Source organism: Centrocercus urophasianus, unplaced genomic scaffold (genome assembly GCF_019232065.1).
Source record: "Centrocercus urophasianus isolate 14NV4802_14NV808 unplaced genomic scaffold, USGS_Curo_1.0 seq_11, whole genome shotgun sequence".
NCBI classification, from domain to species: domain Eukaryota; kingdom Metazoa; phylum Chordata; class Aves; order Galliformes; family Phasianidae; genus Centrocercus; species Centrocercus urophasianus.
In genome coordinates, this window is record NW_024884253.1 from 81,098,516 (window position 1) to 81,120,278 (window position 21,763).

The 21,763-nt window shown below is 40.7% G+C and overlaps 1 protein-coding gene across 1 annotated transcript; it reads right to left on the minus strand.

The window, feature by feature from the left end:
- Window positions 1-4,359: 4,359 nt before the first annotated feature.
- On the minus strand, window positions 4,360-17,592 carry BLOC1S5 (biogenesis of lysosomal organelles complex 1 subunit 5). The gene is made up of 5 exons (XM_042836859.1): window positions 17,440-17,592; window positions 16,598-16,680; window positions 14,103-14,232; window positions 10,340-10,398; window positions 4,360-6,409 (listed from the first exon to the last, which is right to left on the minus strand). Exons 1-5 carry the CDS (start codon window positions 17,576-17,578, stop codon window positions 6,230-6,232), a joined length of 591 nt encoding a protein of 196 aa, XP_042692793.1. The 5' UTR covers window positions 17,579-17,592; the 3' UTR covers window positions 4,360-6,229.
- Window positions 17,593-21,763: the final 4,171 nt, after the last annotated feature.

A 21,763-nucleotide genomic window follows, 5' to 3' on the forward strand; every position in this document is an offset into this window, starting at 1 on the left:
AAACTGGCTTTTACATTTTGTGATCCTTTGGTGATGCTGACCACCACCTCAAGTGAAGAATACCAACCACTACCAGGTGGTGTTCCAGACCCCTCATGTTTGTGGCCCTCTGTTGGACTCCCTCTAGGAGATCCCTATCTTTCTTGAATGGAGGAGCCCAGAACTGGACACAGCACTCCAGATGCAGCCACACCAGGGCAGAGTAGAGTGGGAAGATCGCCTCCCTTGACCTGCTGGCCATGCTCTTTTTGATGCACCCTAGGATACTATTGGCCTTCTAGGACACAGGGGCACACTGCTGGCTCATCACCAACCTGTTGTCCACCAGGACCCCCAGGTCCTTCTCTGCAGAGCTCCTTTCCAGCAAGTCAGCCCATAACCTGTACTGATGTGTGCAGTTCTTCCTCCCAAGGTGCAAGACACTACACTTGCTCCTGCTGAACCTCATCACATTCCTCTCTGCCCAACACTCCTCTCTATCCAGGTCTCTGTCATTCATTTCCTCCCTTCTTCAGCATCTGGCCAAGAAATAAAAAAAATCAATAATTAAGCAGCCCTGGCATGCAAAATTTTGTAAATGGATGTCTTAAAGGAAATTACTTTTGCTGTACCACCTGCAAGTTGCAGCTGCACAGAAAATTTGTAAACATGAAACATCCCTGTCACCCCTCACATGTACAGATATTTTTATGATGAGAAACAGCAGCCTGTTTTTGTGCCCTCTTCTTCTGGATAGTGGATATGAAGAAAGCCTTTCACACACAGAATGAGCCAAAGGTACTGTGCTACATTGGCTCTCTTACCAGCATTTTTTTTTCTATGCTCAGAGCATCCCAGATGATACATTAAACACACACACCTAATGCAGTGAGCACTTCTCAGCTTGCTCAGGACACAAATACTGAAGTCTTGCTATCTCTGAGTGCTCCTTAACAACAGAAAACTAATTCAGTCTTACAATGTATTGCTGGCTCATTACTCTGAAGAATTTCTTTAACCATTTAGACTTTGATAGTTTAAAGGAAAATTCCTCGTTAGGATTCCAGGCAGTAATTAGTTGTTCGAAGACCATGCTGCTAACTAAGTGTACTACTGTAATTCTTACCATTTTTAACCTTGCTTGAAAAACATTGTCTATGTTTGGAATTCTTTCAAATCAGCGCACAGTATTTCCTATTTATGTAATTCAGGTTAGAAGCTTTCTAGATGACATAGCAAATATTGGAACAGGTTTAGAGACATCTGGAGAGGGGATTTTCAGGAACCGGAATTTCTTTAATGAGGGCTAAAAACATCTGGAAAGGACAAACTTGGGTCCGCTCACAAAGGGCTTCCTATGACCTCAAGCAGGCTGGAACTAACTTTCCAGAAGCTGAAGCTACTGAAAAATGCAGTGCACAGACTAGGACACACGTTGCAGCAAGAGGCACTTTTGCATACCATGGTTTGGGAGAGCACTGGCTATGTGCCATCCTACAAGCTTTGCAAGGCGTGCTTGCAAATTTATTTTATAATTAACTCAAAGACAATTAATAATGCTTACCCGGGTCCTGCAGCACAAAAACTAAAGTTTTTTCCTCTGATTACAGGGACCACGTGTCATAAAATGCTGGATAAATGTATAGATTGTGCCCCTGCCAGAATGTTAGTAATGAGCAACATGCAAAGAGTTACCAGCAGTGCTTTGGTTCTCACCCAGTGCCATTACATTAGAAGCAAGAACATCCTGAGCTGGAACAGCCCCACAAGGATCACTGAGGCTAACTTCCAGCTTCACACAGGACTGCCCAAAATTCAAACTGTATGTTAAACACGACATCTGTTTAAAAATAAATACATAGATAAAAGCAAAACAATGATACGCAGAGGCAGGTCTCCCTGCATCCACCCAGTGACTCACTGGGGAAGAAGACTGAAATACAAGGCTTATTTATTAGATTAAAAGCTTCATTTTAAAGTACAGCGTTATCCATTATTCACTGTAATTTTCTTGAAAGATCGTACAGAGGGATATGATCATTCAAAGGGGTCAGCTTCTTCTTCACTATCTGTAAAATTATATTAAAAATATATCTGAAAGTTCAGATTTAACCCTAATGAAGTGCTTCGGAAGGCACTCTGATACCTCTACAAGAATCCTAAATCAGGAAGCACAAATCCGAGCCCTGAATTTTTAAAGGCAAAGTTGCCAGGACTTCTGCAAAACTTTCTTCATTGCCACTCAGATTACCGGGCTCTTCCTGAACACAAGGGATGCCTTCCAAACCTCTGCACTCCTGGGACATTTCATTTCTCTAGATTTCAAGCAGATTTCTTAGTTCCTTCTTCAGAAACTTCAAGAATGGTGGGACTCTGGCTTAAGTAGACAGACACAAAACACAGTTTATGATGGCTCTTACTCCAATGCAGTCTAATTAATGGAATACAAGGCAGCAAAAGTCTGCAGTGCATACTTGTTTTTCTTTCTGCTTCTTTCTACACACAAGACTGTCCTATTTCAGACTAACACAGTAGGTAACTGCGTGCCCAGTTAACTCATACAGACTTAGTAGAGACTTAACAAAGCAAGACAACATTCTGAGTAACATAAAACACTCTATGGTGGTGATGTAGCAAATAAGCTCAGCGTTATCTTGAAGAAATGTGTTTCTACTTTGCTCACAACTATATAGAAAATTGCCACCTACAGAACTGCAAAGGCGTGCAGTTTAGTGCACTTCTCAGAATTGGAAGTTACCTACACACACTGTATCGCATTTCTGTGGGTTGAAAGAAATCTCTTATAAAGCTCCCTTTGTGTTCATTTCCCCCAAACAGATTTAAAGCCCTTCCGACTTCTCCTTTCCCTTTTAAATGTCTGATATTTGGAATTTCTGAAGAATCTTACGAGAGAACTACTGATGAAAGCTAGTTACACTCCTCATTCACATTCTGTTGAAACAGCTGCACCTGCATCTTCCTCGAGATTATGCCAGATCTTGTCCAACATAACAAGCTGTAATCACTGCACTGAGTGCTCAGTATCTCTGATCCTTTGAGAAGTTAGTGTACTTGTACAACAAGTCAAGCAAGTGGCACATTTACAAGTACAAGGTACAATAATTCTGTTCACAACAATTCCACAGCAGTCCCCTTTTCAAAAGTATAAAAGAAAAATAAAAAAAATAAAAAATGATGGCACAATCTCTATCAATAAAGTTATTTTCCAAACCAATTCAGAAAATCAGAGCCACTACGCCAGGCAGCAGGGTTAAGAATGTAACTTTTGCAGGTTTGCATCTCTGACAGCCTAATTTAATTTCTAATATATTTTAGCTAGAACACACAGCTACCGTGATCAACACTGTTCAAACAAGCATGTCTTACATAAATCACTTTAAGAGTGATATATTATGAGATTTTTGAAGAGTAATGGAGCAAAATGCTCCTGATAGTCTTTTTTTCTTTCCTTCTTTCCTCCTTCCTTTCTCTGTTTCTTTCTTTCTTTCTCCCTTTTTTTTTTTTTTTTTTTTTTAATTTAAAAGCATGTGGTTTCATTCACTGAATATCTCATACTTACACAATATAGTGAACTGCAATGGAACAAGAGTATTTACACACTCCACTTCATGCATTGACAACCTTCAAACCTTCCTTGTCAGGCTTGCACTGACACCTGCTGGAGAATATTTGTAAATCAAAATCCAAAGCCCTCAGACACGGGAAGCTTTTCAGCTCAGGAGGGAACATCGGTTCATTATTTGGCTTATTTACAATTTAATTTCACTACTGAGAAGAGCCATGGTTTTCAAGAAAAAACGTAGAAAGCCATAAATTAAAATATCACAAGATGTGCCAACTGTCATGACGGAATTTATCCTCAAGAAGTATTTCTTACCTTTGATTAGCATAGAAAGAAGCTGAATAAGAGCAGGTAAGTCAGCTCTCTCCCTCCCTTAAAATATGCGAGAGGCTTTGAATATAAAACATTCCAAGGAGAACCATCTTCAGATTTATTTAAACACTGAGGATCCATTCCAGCTCCTGGAATCCTGTGCAAATTTGTAACAAGTTTGAAAAGCCATCCTCAACACTTTTAAACCTGTTCTTCAATTTAATCATGTAAATATTGCAAGTTTAAGTGAAAACACCTTCTTCGTGCACCAGTGACACAGAACAACTTTCAAACCATTCCTTTCTCTGCTTTTGTTTCTTCCAAATGGTAGAGACTACTGAATAAGTATTTGAATTTTACCAAGTCCCACTGTATTGCACAATTGTGTCCACTCTCACTCTGCTAGAAAATGTTCAGATATGTTCTGTTTCCAACATTAACATTTAGAAGCATTTACAAAGAATCTGTAGCACAAATCCCAGAAGTTTTTGGAAATACTTCTTTATTTTCCAGTGGACATTCAACTTGCAACTTGTACCATTGCTTAAGAGCCCTCAAATTGACAAAGTACTAAAAGGTACAGTTCCAGTGCAGTTAATTAGGAATTGAAGTCGTAATAAAAACGATCAGTGCAAAAATAAAATGAATTCAGTATACAGTTAAATGCATTTTGTTACAAAGATATTTGGACTTTGAGCACAGTTAAGGAATCTGGTAAGAGAGAAGCCTTTTTGAGATTGTTCTTAAAACAAAGAAAAACAATTCCGCACCCAATTCTAAAGACAGGCAGGGGCTTTTTAAATAGAAGAGCTTAATTATGACAATGATAAGCAGGTGCATAAGCTGAGAAATATCACAGAGATCACTTTCTGCTCAAACAAAAAGGAAACCTCTCTGTTTTTCAGGTGGGAGATACCTGTGAGACATCTGTGTTTTTCCCATCCGTAACAGAGAATTAACATTCCAGCACACCCCTCTGTCGACAAGTTCTCTCTTCAGTCCAGATGCACGATGATGATTGATGAATCTGTCGTGCCTACAGTAGTGGGCAGAGCTGCTTGGCAGGAATTCAGTGTTATTGAAAGAAATCTCAAATACTTATTCCATCTCCTCTGCTAACTTTAATCATGCTATCAACGCGCTGCCAGGAATGGAGCCTTGACACCGAGCCATAAAATTATACAAGCAACCATTGTTGGCATATTACCATTGCAATACAGGTAAAGGGTAAATTCTGTTTATTTTTACCTATTTCCATTCTACATTGGACACCAGTTAAATTACGGAAAGATATTTCCTGTATTACCGGTTAGCTTGCAGCAAATTTCATTAAAGTACTATGTCTCATTTTGCTTAGTTAATGAGCTGATTATGTTAACTTCTTCAGTTACACTGCTGTTAAATGCAAGTTTTAAATAAAGGAAAGCAGTGAAGGAGCTTCACATGCTCCCCATGAGTAAAAGTTAGTAAGGAAAAAGATCAGGACTACAAGCATTTTACCACTAACCTGCTCACGTTTGCTAGGCTGAAAAACAAACAAAAATCTTTTCTCAATTGCTTTATAAAGTTCTCAAAATTTTATCTTAAGTAAACAAACAGCATGTCAAATATTTAAGGTAGATACTGTATTAGCTAAAAAGCTAACACAAAGATATATTTCTTGTGATTAGTACTGAGCTTGTTTTGGCTTTGCTTAGAACAGTAGAGTTGATAAGAAGTCTGAAATATTTACAGGGACAGAAGATCGCTTGTTCAAGCTCGTTTACCACTTCTACATTAGCAAAAACCATTTAAATCTCAATTCTACTTCAAAATACTGACCACAGAAAACATGAGTTGGAATTGTAACTGAATTTAGAACTGTGCTGAGATCTTTCACCACTGAAATTTCAAAGTTTATACTTTAAAACAAGCTGGTTTTCCTGAAATCTATAAAAAGAATTTACAGTTTTCCCAGTGAATTCTCAGCTAACAGTGGATGGAACCTACTACACCTACTTTTTGGGAAAGGGCTGTGGCTGCACAGCAGTATAGTTAACATTACATTAGGCTCTGTTTTCCCAAATGATATGATACACTATGCAAATTGAAGAGAATTCCAATTTGCAACTCCCTGAGCTGATGTAGTCACACAATGTAATTTCCAGTTCCACCTTCCAAATTCTGGCATTCCACCTGCCCTTAACAAAGATAGGCACTTAAGTTGAAAGTATGCAAAACTTTTCTTCCCGTACCAAACGTGTGGAGGAGATTCTCCTTTCATCTTACTTGGTTCAGCTGTCTGAAAGAATCTCAACTTAATTCAGAAGCAATTGAATATTGGCACAAAACCAGCAACACAAGAACAGAAAGGTCTTAGAAAGAAACATATTTGGCCAGTTCCTTCTCCATCTCAGAATACTGCTCTCTGAGGCGTTCCATAGCTTTTCTGTGCTCTTCGTCCACCTCTTCTCTCTTGTTCTGTTGCTCTTTTAGGAATGTCTCCTGCTGAGCGCCACGCTTCTCTTCACCGGCCATGAGCTTGTCGGCCTGAATCTGAGAGGAGAAAAATGGGAAGTTTCAGCAGCCATTTCTAGATCAATACATGGGATTTAAAGGAGGTCATGAGATCTAATCTTAAAGCATCAGAGGAACTGGGCTTTCACCACAGTGGAGGAATTAGAAAACAAACAAACAAAAAACCAAACCAACAAATCATACAAATAGGTGCAACAAAAATCATAAAGCACAGTCGATGCAAAAGAATGCTAAAATGTTTATGAGACTTCTAATTATAGCAACAATGATACCTTTCCTGCAGCCTGGTGAAAACTAACTAAGTGGAAAGACACTTTAAAGCCACTAGCTGATTTCTGTCAGTCTCCAACCTTTTACTTCCTGCATTTACACCTCCGACTACTGACAAAATTGTAAGTAGTGTGAGCAGCTGATACCAAACCAGGTTATCTCACAAAGACTTTCTTTTAAGACAAATACCCATCTTGGAAGCATATTTTTACCTCCTTCAGTACAAACAGTCCCCCACCACCCCATTCACACCACAAGAAGCTGCCTTCTGGGTTCACTCAGAGGTTCACTGTTGTGAAAGTGCTTCTATCTTAGAAACCAAAAGAGAAGCAATACAAAACTAGCTGCACTTCATTTCTACTAAGTGACCTTAACTAACTACAAGTCCTTATCTAGTATGGTGAGTATAGGGAGGTCTCTGCTGCACATGGTATAGACTAAAAATGCACTAGAAATTTTACATAGCTGATTCTAGGAAAATAAAAATATCAGGCCCACTATGTTTCATATTGGCGAGTGGTAACAAAATAAAACGTCAGAAAGTTACTACAGTCATTATTTAGGTACATGTACATCAAAACAGACTAACAGAGCCACATCAGTGTTTGAGATGTGAGTTTTTGTCAAATGAGTGTCAATAAAAGAATGATTCTACGTTTCACAACAAATTTATGGTGGTTAATAAAAGCATATATGAATTATGACAGCCAATCCTTCAACATACTGCTCCTCTTCTTTTTTTATTTACCGGTTTCCTCTCAAATGTCTCATCTGTCTCTGCTGAGTACATCACACAATCAATTTGTAGCTTACATATTGATAGACTGGCAAAACACTTGTTTTCTAGAAAACAATACAGATGGAATTTGATAATGTGCCTGGCAAAAGAATTTCTAAGCTGATTTCATAAGGGAGAAGAAAATACCATCTTCATTTAACTTCACACAACTTCAGGTTCTTTTTCATCAGTTTTATACCTAGGCAGTTTTCTGTCTTTGTATTACATTTTTCACACCTCAAATTCTGATTACTCAAAACTGAAGAAATAATCTGAATTTAAATATTAGCATAAATAGAAGCTATCTCCATAAGCTGCAGGATCCCCAGGTGTGATGCATTAACTCAGTGCACATTTAAACTCGTGCTAAGTAGAAAAGAACAAGAAAATTACAGTGAGCATCACATAAGGGGTACAAGCCTTGAAATACATATCATTCTTTTGCTAAAGAGGGAATGAAAAAGAAAACAAAATTAAGGCCCTACTATCTCCTGCACTTTGCTAATGTATGACAACAGTAAGAAGAATGGCAGGTCTCTGGAGATTTGTATCATCTCAGAGATACTGACACATAAATTCCCAAGTATTCTTTCATGAGTTAGAAATGACATTTCATCGTGACTAAAATAATTGCTAACAATTCACACTCCAGCTTCTGCATGTTGTCACCAATTCTGCACTCAGCAAATGTTTAATAGAATTCTGAGCAGCCTCCAACATTTACTGGCCTTACTGCCATAGGCTTAAGAGGAAAGAAAAATTCACTCCTAATACAATAAATACATTACAGTGAATTATCATTCTTTCACATCTGCGTACATGAGGTAAAGATGCCAGTCACACAAAGAGTAGTCTGTGTTTCGAGGTGTTGGAATTGTGTGATTTTACTTTCAGTACCATTTTACTTACAGAATCTAATTCACATATCCCAGTTCACAGGACTGGCTCAGTATTACAGAGCTGCAGAATATTTCAGCTTTAATTTCTATGGTTTCCTTAACTAGGAGGAAGTTTTGCACACAGAGGGTGATGAAGCACTGGAACAGGTTGCCCTAGGAGGCTGTGGGTGCCCCATCCCTGGAGGCATTCAAGGCCAGGCTGGATGTGGCTCTGGGCAGCCTGGTCTGCTGGTTGGCAATGTTGCAATGTAGCAGGGGGGTTGAAACTAGATGGTCTTTGAGGTCCTTTTCAACACAGGCCATTCTATCATTCCATGGTATGATTCCATGGTAGGATTCCATGGTAGGATTCCATGAAAGTTCTGGGCAGCTTCTAGCAAATGCCTGCATCCTTCCAAATAGGATTACTGAAATATATAAAAGAATACAGTACCCTAAAAAATGTTTACAATGTTTCTTGAATTCTTTTCTGGTTTCCCTTTGAAGCCTCACACAGCTTGAACTACTCACTAAATAATACTGATATGAGCAGAAGAATACCCAACAAGACAGAGGATTCCATGAATGCTTCTCTGAATGACACTCCTGTAATCACAGATTATTTAACACCTTAAGTGAGAACATAGTAGGGAAAATCATCAGCATCCTTCTGTCACTGAACTGATACTATTAACAGAAAGGAGTTGTAAAAAAGATAACAAATAAAGGAAAGCTTCAAATTCATTCCATTCTAAACTGCTTTTTTCTTTTCCAAACCAAATTATTTCAGAAAGAAAAGTAAGGAGAAAATATTTATCCTTGAATGGTTGAATTGCAGTGACAACTTATCAATAATTCAAAAAGATTCCTACCTGTTACTACCCACATTTGGAAAGTCTCAAAGCCAAAACGTCTTACTATACAAGCTGAAAGAAATATTACATATCCTGAATAGCTATTAGCATTGCTCCAGCGCATATAAATTTTTTGAATGGAAAAAGAGCCAATATTCTCAAGAAGAATAGTTTCCATTCTCACTAAATGAGTTCATTTTATAAGTCATAAAACTTCTTCGCAAACGTTTACTTCAAACAAGCAGTAGCAGAACTACAAGATGAATTTCATACTTCAGCCTTCTACCAATATCTACAGTAGCGCTGGACACAAGCAAACTCTGTCAGGGCTGAGCAGTGCTCTATTCACACAGTGCTGGTATTCAACTGCAACTGGGCTGCCCATCTTCATTGATTACAAAAAGGAAAGAAAAACACGGCTATCGGCTTACATAAATCAATGCACAGCCTATTTTGTGTGATGGCCACAGAAATGTCTTCAGTTTGCCTAAACTACTACCTGATTATAAATAAAACCGCCAGGAAAAAAGATAACATTGAAATACAATCATGAAGGACTAATGGGAAAACATGAAACTAATTTCTTGTATAATTTTCCAAATTTTAGATTCGGAGCACATGTATTTCAAATGAGCAAAGTGTAGCCAGCTGAAAAGATTCCAATGATTCGCATGTTCCTATAATATAGCCCTTCATTAAACAACCCATCCACAAGTGAAAAAAAATCTACGCTTCCTTTTCAGCAAGCAATACATATAATATACTCAATGTTCTCAGCTAACTAGGAAAGATTTACATTTCCATTCTGCTAGGTTAGTAGGTGTTTTTTGTTCCACAGAAAATAACTTTTCTTATTTAAGCTTTTCCTCTATGTGACAAATATTATAGTCTGAGCAAGGAGGGGAAATAAAGCAAAGGAAATAAATGAAAAAAGAAATATGTTTCCACACATTAGGAGATTGTGACCCATTCAGATTAGCCCTAAAACATACACACTGCTTTATGAATTCTATAATTGCAAAAAGCACTTCAAAACTTTTAGTGTAAGTATACAGGATATAGAATAGTTTTTAAGATTTGCTATAGTGAAGGCAGGTGGACTTGCTGTAGAAGCATGCGAGACTTTTCCTTAAATCACATTACAGAAATCTATCCATCCATCCTTTACCTTCCTCCGTTCGTGCTCCTTCTCTTGTAGTTTGTGGATCATATCATTGGCAGCTTGCACTGAAATAACAAATTGCAGTAATCAGTCTGCTGTTTTAAATCACAGAGAACCTTGCCCAAAAGAGACTTAAGAGACACAAGGTCGCTGTGTGCCAAATACTGTATCCCACTGTGTCATTTACCTCTGAGAAAACAAAGAAACCCCAACTGATTTAATCCATACCTACATAAAATGTTCTATACTGCCAACTGCATGTAGGCATATCACAGATATCAACCCTTGCGTGTTCTAGAAGATGAAATTAGAAAGGCAGCCAAGTCTTCATGTGCCCATATTCTTTAATGTTGCAGACAAGCTCGTGCTTGTTACTCAGCGCGTCACAAGAAAAAACTTGTAAGTCAATATACAGAAACACATGACCAAGCACTGTGCTTAAGTTCTTCATTTTTTTTTCCTCACCAAATGTAAGAATTAGTAAAAACAATCTGCACCGAGAACATCTTCATGCTGGACCCAGCCTCTTCTACTGAGACTGTGTCTAGGAAAACAGTGGAAATAAGGACTGTACTCCTATGTAGATTTCTCCCCCACTAAAATGATAAAATAATTAATGCCGAATTAAATTAACTAATTCCTCAAAAGCAGTCATCTTCCTCACTAACACAGCCTAGTATTGAAAAATATGCTACTTGTTTATCATCAACTTAAAGACATATTAGCTGCTGACTTCTCACTCTAGGAGGAAGGATCCTGCTCTCCTAGGACTTGCAGTAACAGAGCAGATTTACTGCCTTTGTAGCTGACGTTAACTGGAGAGCCACAGAATGGAGCATCACTTGTGGAAATGACTGAGACACTCAGGCCCACTGCAATAAAGCAGCAGTGATAGTGGTGAGAGACTCCCTGCTGCCCATTCAATCTGCCCTGACATCTGTTTACTGCTTGCTGGGGGCTTACACCTGGGATGCTGTGAAGAGGTTAGCAAGGTTCATCTTCTGCCAGGATGATGTAGATGTCAGTGATACTGCAGAAGTGACTTCAGAAGCACCAAGCATGACAACAGGACTCTGGAACCAGTGGTACAGGGGTTTTGGTAGCATTCTCCTAAACTTTCTGGTTCAAAACAGACCCTGTGGGCTTACTAAAGAGGGAGCACCTTGAAGAAAAAGTTCTCAAGACTGTTTCAGGGGATATCAACAAGCTGAAATGCCAGTACACCTGCAAGTAGTGTGAGGAACAAATAGGAGCAGTCTGAAGTCTATGTGCAGAGATACCACCTCACTGGGATCACAGAGGCATGTGACTCACACAAGGAATGGATGAAGAATAGGAGTGGAAGGGAAGCTGTCCATTAAGTGAACGAGCAGCTGGTACACATGGAACTCTGTCCCACATTAGGTCAGGAGTAAGCCAAGACCTTCATTTTCAAGGCTTGTCTACTTCAGGTTCAGGAAAGGTCCAATCCAATGAAAAGGAAATCAAGCAAAGGTGGCAGGACACTTGCACAGATGAACAAGGAGCTCCTTACCTGAATTCAGATATAAAAAGGATGTGATAGGAGGTGGAAGCAGGGGCAGGTGGCCAAAGAAGAGTATATGGTTGCTGCCTGATCTTCTAGGAACATGGCTAGGAAAGCCAAGGCTGACCTGGAGTCAAATCTGCTGAGGGATATGAAGGCAAAAAGAAAGCATACTCAAAGGAAAAACAGAAAAATGAAGACCAGGGAAAATGCAAGTCCTCTACTGAATGAGTGAAAGGCCAAGGTACTCAATGCTTCCTTTGCCTTAGTTTTTACTGGTAAGACTAAAGCCTTCAAGCATCCCAGGTGCCCTAAAACCAGAGGGAAAGTCTGAAGCAATGAAGACTTATCCTTATTGGAGAAGGACCAGGTTAAATAAACTGGAACTAAGTCCAATAGGACATGGCAGGTTGTTGTGTAAAAGAGTGCTGAGAGCTGGCTGATGACACTGTGAGGCCACTATCTCTGAAAGGTCACTTCAACTGGGAGAGATTCCTGAGGACTAGATGAGAGATGTGGAGAACTACTGGCCAAGTAGCCTCACTTCAGTCCTAGGGAAGGTGATGGAGAAAATCCTCCTGAAAGCATTTCCAAATAATAGAAAGGACCAACCAGACCAACTTTTACAATGCAACAACTGGCTTGTTAGGTGAGGGGTGAGAGAGAGTTGTTGTTTATCTCAACGTCAACAATGCCTTTGACAGTATCTCCAACATCCTCATCACCAAGTTCACAAAGTATGGATTAGGTAAACAGCCAGCGAGGTGGTTCAAATACTGGCTGAATGGGCAAGGCTATAGCTGTGATCAGCAGCACAACATTGGATTGGAGGCAAGTCTCTAGTGGAATACCCCTGGGATCAATAATGTGGCCAGTACTGCTTAGCAATATCCATCAGCAAGCCAGATGATGGAGCAGAGTGCAGACTCAGCAGGTTCGTGTATGATACAGAACTGGGAGGAATAGCTGACAGCCAATTGGGTTGTGTTTCCATTCAGAGGGACCTCGACGGGATGGAAGATTTGACTGGGGGGAATCTCAAAGTTCAAAAAGGTGAAAATGACAAGTTTTATCCTTAATCTGGGATAGAATAACACCAGGCACGTCTGTCTCTCACTGGTGAGACAACGCTGGTGGCATTCTCCACTTCAGAGCCCCCCAGTGTAAGAAAGATACAGACTTACTGGAGCAAGCCCAGCAAGGGGCTGGAGAGTTCCTCATGAGGACAGGCTGAGAAAGCTGGGACTGTTCATTCTCAAGAAGAGAAGGCTCAGAGAGGATCTCAGCAACGCAAATAAATATATGATGGAAGGGAATGAAGGTGAGGGAGCAACATTCTTTCCTATAAAAACACATGAGATTCCCCATTTTTTCCGAGAGGGTGTTTAAACACTGGAACAGCTTAACAGCTTGCCCAGAGAGGCTGTGGAGTCTCCCATTGTAGATATATGCAAAACTCAACTGGACACAGCCCTGGGCAACCTACAGTAGCTGACCCTGCTTGAGCAGGCACAACATGCCACACAAAATGCAAAAGCCACAACAACATGAATTTCAACTGCATGAATTTGTCACTTAAAGCTTCAAAGCCATACTTCCTTAGAATGTCTTTGAGAAACTATCTTGGTGAATGAGCTAGAAAACAGATGCTGAAAAATTACTAAAACAAATTTTAAACTTTCTTTTAAAAATGTAAGTAATACAAGGTATATTAAAATGGTTATAACTATGAAAGTAGGGTTAGCATATAAGAATTATTACTATTACTCTACTTGAAACAAAAGATAAGAGCAACAACATATTTCACATCTACCCATCAGCAAGTTTTGTTTTAAATTAAGTAGGAGGGGTGGTCAGTATTCTGTTTTCCCATGGAAAAATTAAGAAACTTGAAGGTCACACCACAGTGTGCTTGCAACAAATCAGAAAGCTGGAATTTTGTCTATGGATTTAGCCAACAGGAGCAAACACCACCCTGCTTTTACATTTGACCAGAAATAGCTTCTAGCAAGTCAGCCAAAAGCTTTAATGTAATCTTAGTTGGCTGGACCAATATATTTTTTTGTTTCATTTTTTTCCTATCATTGCCCTTTTAAAATTTCAGAAAAATGAGAACAAAGCACATAAGTGTAAGAAGATTTACCTGAAGGTGGTAATTTTCCCCCAAATTATATTTTGAATCCAAACTATTTATACCATCCCTCAAAATGATGCAACAAAGCCAACAAGAAGTAACTTGCTTACATCTCTGGAATACTTCATTGAGATTGTCATGCATTGACTGCTCGCACTTAGGAAGGATGCTTTCATTTGTTTCAAAGATGGTTTTCTTTAGGTTTTCAAGTACTCGTAGCTCTCGGAGGCCACGTTTCTCCTGCCAGAAGAATTGAAAGAGACTGAGTGGCAAATTCCACTTCCCATAACAAAACTCTTTCTCTGCTTTATTTATTATTTTTAAATTATATCTTTAAATATTTATTTATTTTTAAACTAATAGCTTAATCTCAAAAGCTCCTACCATTGCATATGAAAGCGTTATTCTGCTTGTTTGGTGCCACTGATAAAGTCAGTTTTATGTATGTAAGTCACACACCGTTCTTCACACTACTTGAAATACAGGAATACTTTGACTGGTACTTCTGGTCCTTATGGGAAAAGTTGGTATTTACAAATAAAAGGCACTGTATGGAAAAATTCACTGTTTTGCTTTGATAATTTATAGCATATTAAAACCAACACAGATAAGAGCTTGAAAACACTGGATATCTGTAACTCACTTGTTACAGAAAAATAACACAGCAGTGATTTTGCTTTCTTGATATCTGATGTTCTAAATTCAGTACATGATAATGTCACCATAATGTCAAGTTGAATTGCTTTTACTGAAACAAACCAGTGGAGGCCAAAAGATAACAAAACTCAGTAGCTCATGATTAGCTGGAAGAACAAGCTCTTACTTTACCATTTACACTTTGAAAATCTCATTTATTGAAGCCAGAGCACAACCTCCACTTTGAATTTCACCAGTACTTTCCACGAGGCAAAGGAAAAGATTCTGGATCTGCTGGAGCTTGCCCTTACCCAACCTTTTCCCCTCTTCAGAGCTGTTGGGTGAGCTGCACAGAAGCATGCCTGCACTCTAAGCTGCTGATCATAACGGGGCTCTTAACAACCAAAAAAATACTGCAGCACATGAGGTGAAGAACTGGATCACTGTGCTGATTTTAAAACCTTGGAAACAGAAATGCAAACAAAGTAGGTCAGTTAATCTGGCTCCAGGCTTCCTGAATGCAAATCTCCACTCTTTACACACTGGATGCTAATCATTGTAATGAAACGCATGTGTTCAATTAGAATAAAAAAAATCTGACTTGTCATAGTTATTAACAAGGGTAATTTTTAGAAGAAATTCTAGGCTGAAAAAATGTCGATAATCCCCTGCTTTGCTATTTTGCCCCAAAAGTATACATCAGAAATTAAATGTCAAGCAAAGATTGAAGAATATATGACATTTGTGTAAGAAATAAGTGTAGTGAGATAAATGAATGAATTTAGTTGCAATTCTGTAACTGGGTTTAAAAATTTCCTTCCTATGAGAAGCCACATAAAACTATTTACAACATCCTATGATCTGTTTACGAAAGTCAAAGAAAAATCATTTTGTGACCTTCAAATCTACACAATAAAGATCTGAAGAAAGTTTAGTTCACATACTTATTTTACTAAACCAGTACAGATAGAAATAAGATCTGGCTGAAATACCAGCAACAATCTAGGAAGAAAAAAAATAAAAACTTGTGTCTTTTTTTTCTTTATAAATCAGTCCTGCAGACAAGAATCCTGAAATATAGCTCTATTTTCTGGACTACTGATAAGATTTCAAATCTCACATTCTTTAAGAGTACTCTTACTCTTTGTAAGAGTTATTCACGCCTACAAACATCCTTTTGTGACACGAGAATCTGCTTTTCTAAGGTTTTGCTGCCACCTTGTGGAAGCTGTATTACACATCCAAAACAAAGATGAACATAAAAGCACCCTTTAGTCCTTCAGTATTTCAGATTTGCAGACGATCATATAGCACTCATTCATTTTTAATGATCTTCTCAACTGGTGTAAGGTGATGTTGCTCTTCTCTTCCAGGAATACTATTTTATCCCATGGCATAAAAATGAAAACAAAATTAATTTCCAACTGACCTAGCTGACTCCATCGGAAGCACAAAGCCTGCTTCTTCATCAGATGTAAGCCTATACCTGCCAGCAACAACTGAATTTTAGGTTCAAACTTTAGAGACTCCTCTAAAGTATTAGGACTACATCATTCTCCTACACATATATTCATAGAATCATTTGAGTTGGAAGGGATCTTTAATGGTCAGCTCGTCCAACTCCCCTGTGATGAACAGGAACATCTACAGCTATGTCAGGTTCCTCAGAGCCCTGTCCAGCCTGATCTTGAGCATCTCCAGGGACAGGGCTTCCACCACCTCTCTGGGCAACCTGCTAGTCTTTAGGAAGAAATAATATTAAGTCTCCTTCAAAACTTTTTAAGCAGCAACCCAAATGACTGTCTTGTCTACAGAGGATGCAAACATATACTCCAGGAGCACTAATTATTTTGGGCAATAAATGCACATTAAATCTTTCTGAAGCGAATTATATATGTATGACAACTTGTAAAAAGATGTTACAACTCTGTGACTCCTTAAGGGTAGGTACCATGATACAAACACTTACTTCAAATTCTTTAACAAAGTAACGTATTTCTCCTTGAATTACAGGTCTGTGATCCAGGAGTCTTGAATAGATTTCCCCAACATCTGGAAAATTAATGAAAGTCAGTTTTGATCTCACACTCCAAATTTGGCTATGCAACACGAGGTACTACATCACACTTAACTGCAAGAGGCACTCCTGTTTATCAAACACACACAAAATCAGAACAGCAGGATACTTGTTGGCCATTGTACATGTGCAGCAAACCTTAGACTCCAATAAAACACAGCAAATCACTCACTATTCCAGGTGCCAGACACCCTGCTGTGAAGGTGCTTCTTGGCCCCTGTGTTTGAGTCCTCCTCCTCAGCACACAGCTTCCATACCTGGCTGCTAACAGCCACAAACACTTGATGCACAGGAAAGCTGATGTCTGTGGTTCAGCAGAGATTCACAGCTTAAGGCTGGGAGTCTCCTGCAGCGAGAGGCAAACGGAAAGCTCGCTGCAAAACAGAACTGCATTTTCTTCCTCCTCATTTCTTCAGGGCTGAAAACTTGAAACTCAGTTCGTATTTACAACACATACACGTATGGAAAATAGTCTTGGTTCGCCAATAAAATAAAGCCCGCTTCACTGAAAGGCACTTCAGTGAGATGGCCAACAAAGGCCATTTAACGAAGACTCGCACCCCACCGCACCCACACCATTTGCTCCAGAAGTCCTACCTCCGAACAACGATTATTTGAAGCCGGGGGCATTCCGGCCGATAAAGCAAAAACACTACAAACGCTTCCGAGCGCCATCCTGACACCGCTCCTCCCGCCCCACTGCTAACGCCCGTACATTCCCGCTGTTCGCTTACCCTTGATGATGGGCTGAAGCAAGGTGCCCGCCGCCGGCACCTCCCGCTTCTTGTCGCCGCTCAGCGACAGAGACAGGGGCAAGGGCAGCTGCAGGGCAGAGCCACTCCGACCCGGGGATGCGGGGCTTGCCCCGCTCATGGCGCCCGGCCCGGCCCGACGCGCCGCGTGACGTCATCACCGTGCGACGCCATCACTGTGCGACAGCGGCCGTTGCTATGGCAACCGCGGTGCGGCCTGCTCCAGGCACGGCCGTCAGGGTTTGGGGGAAATCCACGGGCGTTTATTGAAGCCGGCAGAATATTTCCAGTACACTTCCCCTCCCTCCTTTACGACTATGGTTGTTATTATTTTCTTCAAGTGTGCTGTCTAATCTCAATTAATTTTAAAATAACACGATCCTTGTTTCTTACACACCCCCTTCTATCTGCAGCACTTACCCCAGTGCAGATATAATCCTATCCTGCACAGCTTTTATAGGTAGCAGCAATAGTCCGAGATGGGGAACAGGATTTTTCTCGTGTTATTTCAAGAGACAAAAAAACAAACAAAAAAAAAAACAACCAACCCCCAAAACCCACCAACACTCTTTCAATTACTAAATTGAATCCCATCATTAAAGTTAAGAAACTGCTTGCTGAAAAAACGCATATTTTTAGATTTGGCTTTATATGTAATCTTCTAAGCCCATCCTTGATCATGAGTGAATCCATTTTTTTTAATCATTCTCCTCAAAAATCAGTCACAACCTGGGTAAAATCTGTTCAAATAATAACACCGTTGTTACATGGGGAAGTGTTGAATACTTCAGCTCAATTTACCACTACGTTTAACATAAATATGTAAAATATAGTTTTTAATGCATTCACTGTTTCATAGTCTGTAAGTAAAACACATTAATTAGTCAGTGACTGACAGGGATAAGTATCACTGCAAAATTCCTACCATTTTTGTTTCCTCCTCCCCCAAAGTAACCATCCCTTGCTAACTTGTAGGCTAGTATTAATATTTTTTTTTCTGCTTGGATCCAAAGCACTTCAGTGCTTGACAGACCCCAACAAATGACATTAGTGCTTGTATGGGAACTGCTGAATCACAGCCTGAACCTCTGAACCTCTATCCAGTACGGAGAGCAAAGCAGGCATATACCATCAAGGCACTCACTAAACTGATGTCTGTCTACAGGACACCTCAAGTCATCAAGAGCAACCAAGGGACTCATTTTACTGGTGCAACAATACAGCGCTGGGCAGAAGAAAATAACATCGAATGGCGATTCTGCCTGCCATATAATGCAACAGGGGCAGGCCTCATTGAATGTTATAACAGTATTCTTAAGGCTGCCCTGAAGACAGACTCCCAGTCCTTGCAGGGGTGGACAAAAAGACTGTATGAAATCTTGTGGACCTGAATGAAAGACCTCGAGACGGCAGACCCAGTGCCCTGAGAATGTTGCAGACGACATTGGGCCACCCCGCTTAGGATCCAAATTACGGGCACTGATCATCAGGTAAGACCCCAGATTGGTAACGAAAATAATCTTCTGCTCCCTGCCCCTGAGAATTTAGATCCGGGTACCCATAGAATAAAATGGCCTTGGAAGGTGCAGCTAGGACCCAAGTGGTGTAGCCTACTTGCACCTTGGGGGAGATTGTTGGAGGTGGGAGGCTCAGTAGTCCCTCCAGTAATAGGTACATGGCCTGCTGATGTTGTGGTCGACACTCTGATTTTCATTGCTAAAGGGACCCCCATCGTGTCCCTGTGGCAGATCAGGACACCTCCTTTGGTGCCTGATATCGTTATGCAGCCACAGACATCCGGCCAGAAGGTATGGTACAGGCGGCCGGGACGTGCCCCAGTACAGGTGGAAGTGTTGACCCAGGATAGAAATACGGCCTGTATCTTGCCCTGCAGAGCAGACCTTCCCCTCCTGGTACCTCTGGAACATCTGTATTACTCCCTGTGAGTCTGTGAGCCTTCAGGGCCACCGGAAGGAATGAAATGCCATCAAAGCATTCCAGTGTTGCTGTCAGATCACATGCAACACCCGGTGATGGTCTACACGGGACTGATGGAGCAGAGGACGGACCTGCATCTCACGACCACACGCCTCCAGTAACATCATCGAGCACTGGCCCATAAAAGAACATCAACGTTCACCGATCATCACTCGTCTTGAATTGTACCAACATGCATAATGACAAAAATTGTATAAGTATCACGATGTATTGGATCCCTGTATTAGAGAAAGCCTACCTTTAGTCAACTCGATCATTGGTTCAGGCTGTGAAGGGGTAGAGTGTATGGGAACTGCTGAATCACAGCCTAAACCTCTGATTGACCACCTGAGGCGAGCACTGAGTCAGCCACAGGAGCACAGGTGAAGCTAATTCACCTGTGCTGCCAGAAGGGGTGGAGCCTGGCTGCACCTCTCCTAGACCCCATTTAAGAGCTACCAATGGGGAAGTACCTCTTCTGGAGATTCCTCCTCTTGGAGTCTTCTCAGTGAGCCCAGGATAAGGGTAAGCTTTCCATCCATTCGTTTTTAGTGTGATAACCTGTCTAGCCTACCATTCCTGTATATTTCTTAATTATTACATCTGTGTATTCATCAATTATACAGTGCTTATATTTTAATTGCATCTATAGAATATTCCTGCTGGCTTAATGATCACTAACAATTAGGAGTAGAATTTTTTGGAGATTTATTTTATTGCTGTCCAGGTGAGCTGCAGTGCCCCCCAGGCACTAGTCTATCCTTCAGACAAGATGTTTCCCCCTCTGAGCCATATGTTCCAGCCATCTCTTTTATTTACTAAGAAGGAAATCCTGTAGTTAACAGGATTTATAACTACTGCACTTCTAGGAAAGACTTTTTCCTTCCTATCACAAACAATGTCAGTTCTCAAATTTGGGGACTGCAAGAAGAGCAAGTCCTGTGAAAGATAAATGCCTTGTTTTCTAGGACTACTATCCTGAAACCATTTCTCCTCTTCGTTTGAATTCTCCTTCTTCTTGTTGTTACTATCATAGGAAACGCATTATTTCCTGCATTTATGCCTGTTGTCTTTTTTCTTATTGACCTCACCGTGCTGTCAAGCTTATTCTCAAAGCATATTTAGAAAAAAACAACTAAGGAGGACTTAAAAGAGGTGATGACTATAAAAAGACAATACTTGTGGAGCTCCTAACCCGTCAGTTTGCAGGCAGTAGCCATCAAGTCATAAAAATATGGAAATATCTATGGCTTGGAGCATGAAAATCAACATATGTAGTCATCATGGGTTTTTCTTTGGAGGATAGGCTAAACAAACTCTGTCACTTCTGCCTTGCACTGGAACCCGCTTTCTCTTTTAGGGATCACTCTGCCGTTTCCTATTAGTGTTAGCAGCGCTCCGAATTGCAAAACCTTCAGATTAACGTGCCGAATCCTGTCATTTTTCCCACAGGCTGTCTGGCAATGATAATCCACTAAAGGATTGTTCCATCCGAGTGGCGGTGTCCAAGTCAAACGCTGGCAACAGGCAGGGGAACCCAAACCTGTTGAGGCAGACTTCTGCCGCCATGTGAGGAATCGGAGCGACAGGCTGCAGGGCGGGAGGCAAGGGACACGCTGTGCCCACGCAGGGCGAGTCCATGGGCTGTGCCCGTGATGGAAGACCGCGACTGCCATCCTGATAGCTGGAAGTTTGTGGGCCACGATGCCGATCCTGGTCAGAGCGGGCCTGGGGCTGCGCTTGTTGGAGCAGTGCCTTGTCAGATTAGCTATACGGCTGCTGTGTGCGATTCTCAACCTGGACAGACAGGCCTGCCAGGCAGAAACTGCTCAGGCAGATGATGCTGGGGAGGACAAAAATTATCCACTGCAAGACTAAGAAGACAGATGACACCCAGCAGGAATGGCGAGCCAAATCTGCAGAATCCACAATACAGCTGGCTAGCCCTAGGCTACCTGCCTCTTTGAAGTGGAAGAGACATCACCGATGAGCTGTCAAATTAGATCACCAGCCTGGAAACGCTGAAAGAGATTTAGTTCTTCCAGCAGAGAAGGGGAAGTGTAATAGATGAAAATCTTCCTAAAGGGGCCAAGGTAATGTGGGAGGGGAAGGGGGAATCCTGAACATGCAACAACAATGAAAAATTACTAGCCTCTCTCCTGCCTGCATTGGAAAGATGAAGTTGGCTGCGTTACATGGCAGCAGGAATCACTGCAGTCACTACCAGCATGGGAAATAAGAGCGATGCCTGCAGGAATGCGCACATAGCAGCAACAAGTAAGTGTTTCTATAAAATCAAATTCCTTCCCAGATCAGTGATGTCTTTATA

What these genes read in the sequence shown, in the direction of transcription:
- BLOC1S5 (XM_042836859.1), bottom strand. Translation starts at nt 17,578, where the DNA reads ATGAGCGGGGCAAGCCCCGCATCCCCGGGTCGGAGTGGCTCTGCCCTG. An exon ending in ACTTTGTTAAAGAATTTGAA is followed by an intron (nt 14,233 to 16,597) that starts GTAAGTGTTTGT and finishes TTCTTCTGGCAG; the next exon opens with GAGAAACGTGGCCTCCGAGA. An exon ending in AGGAGCACGAACGGAGGAAG is followed by an intron (nt 6,410 to 10,339) that starts GTAAAGGATGGA and finishes TTCTCCTCTCAG; the next exon opens with ATTCAGGCCGACAAGCTCAT.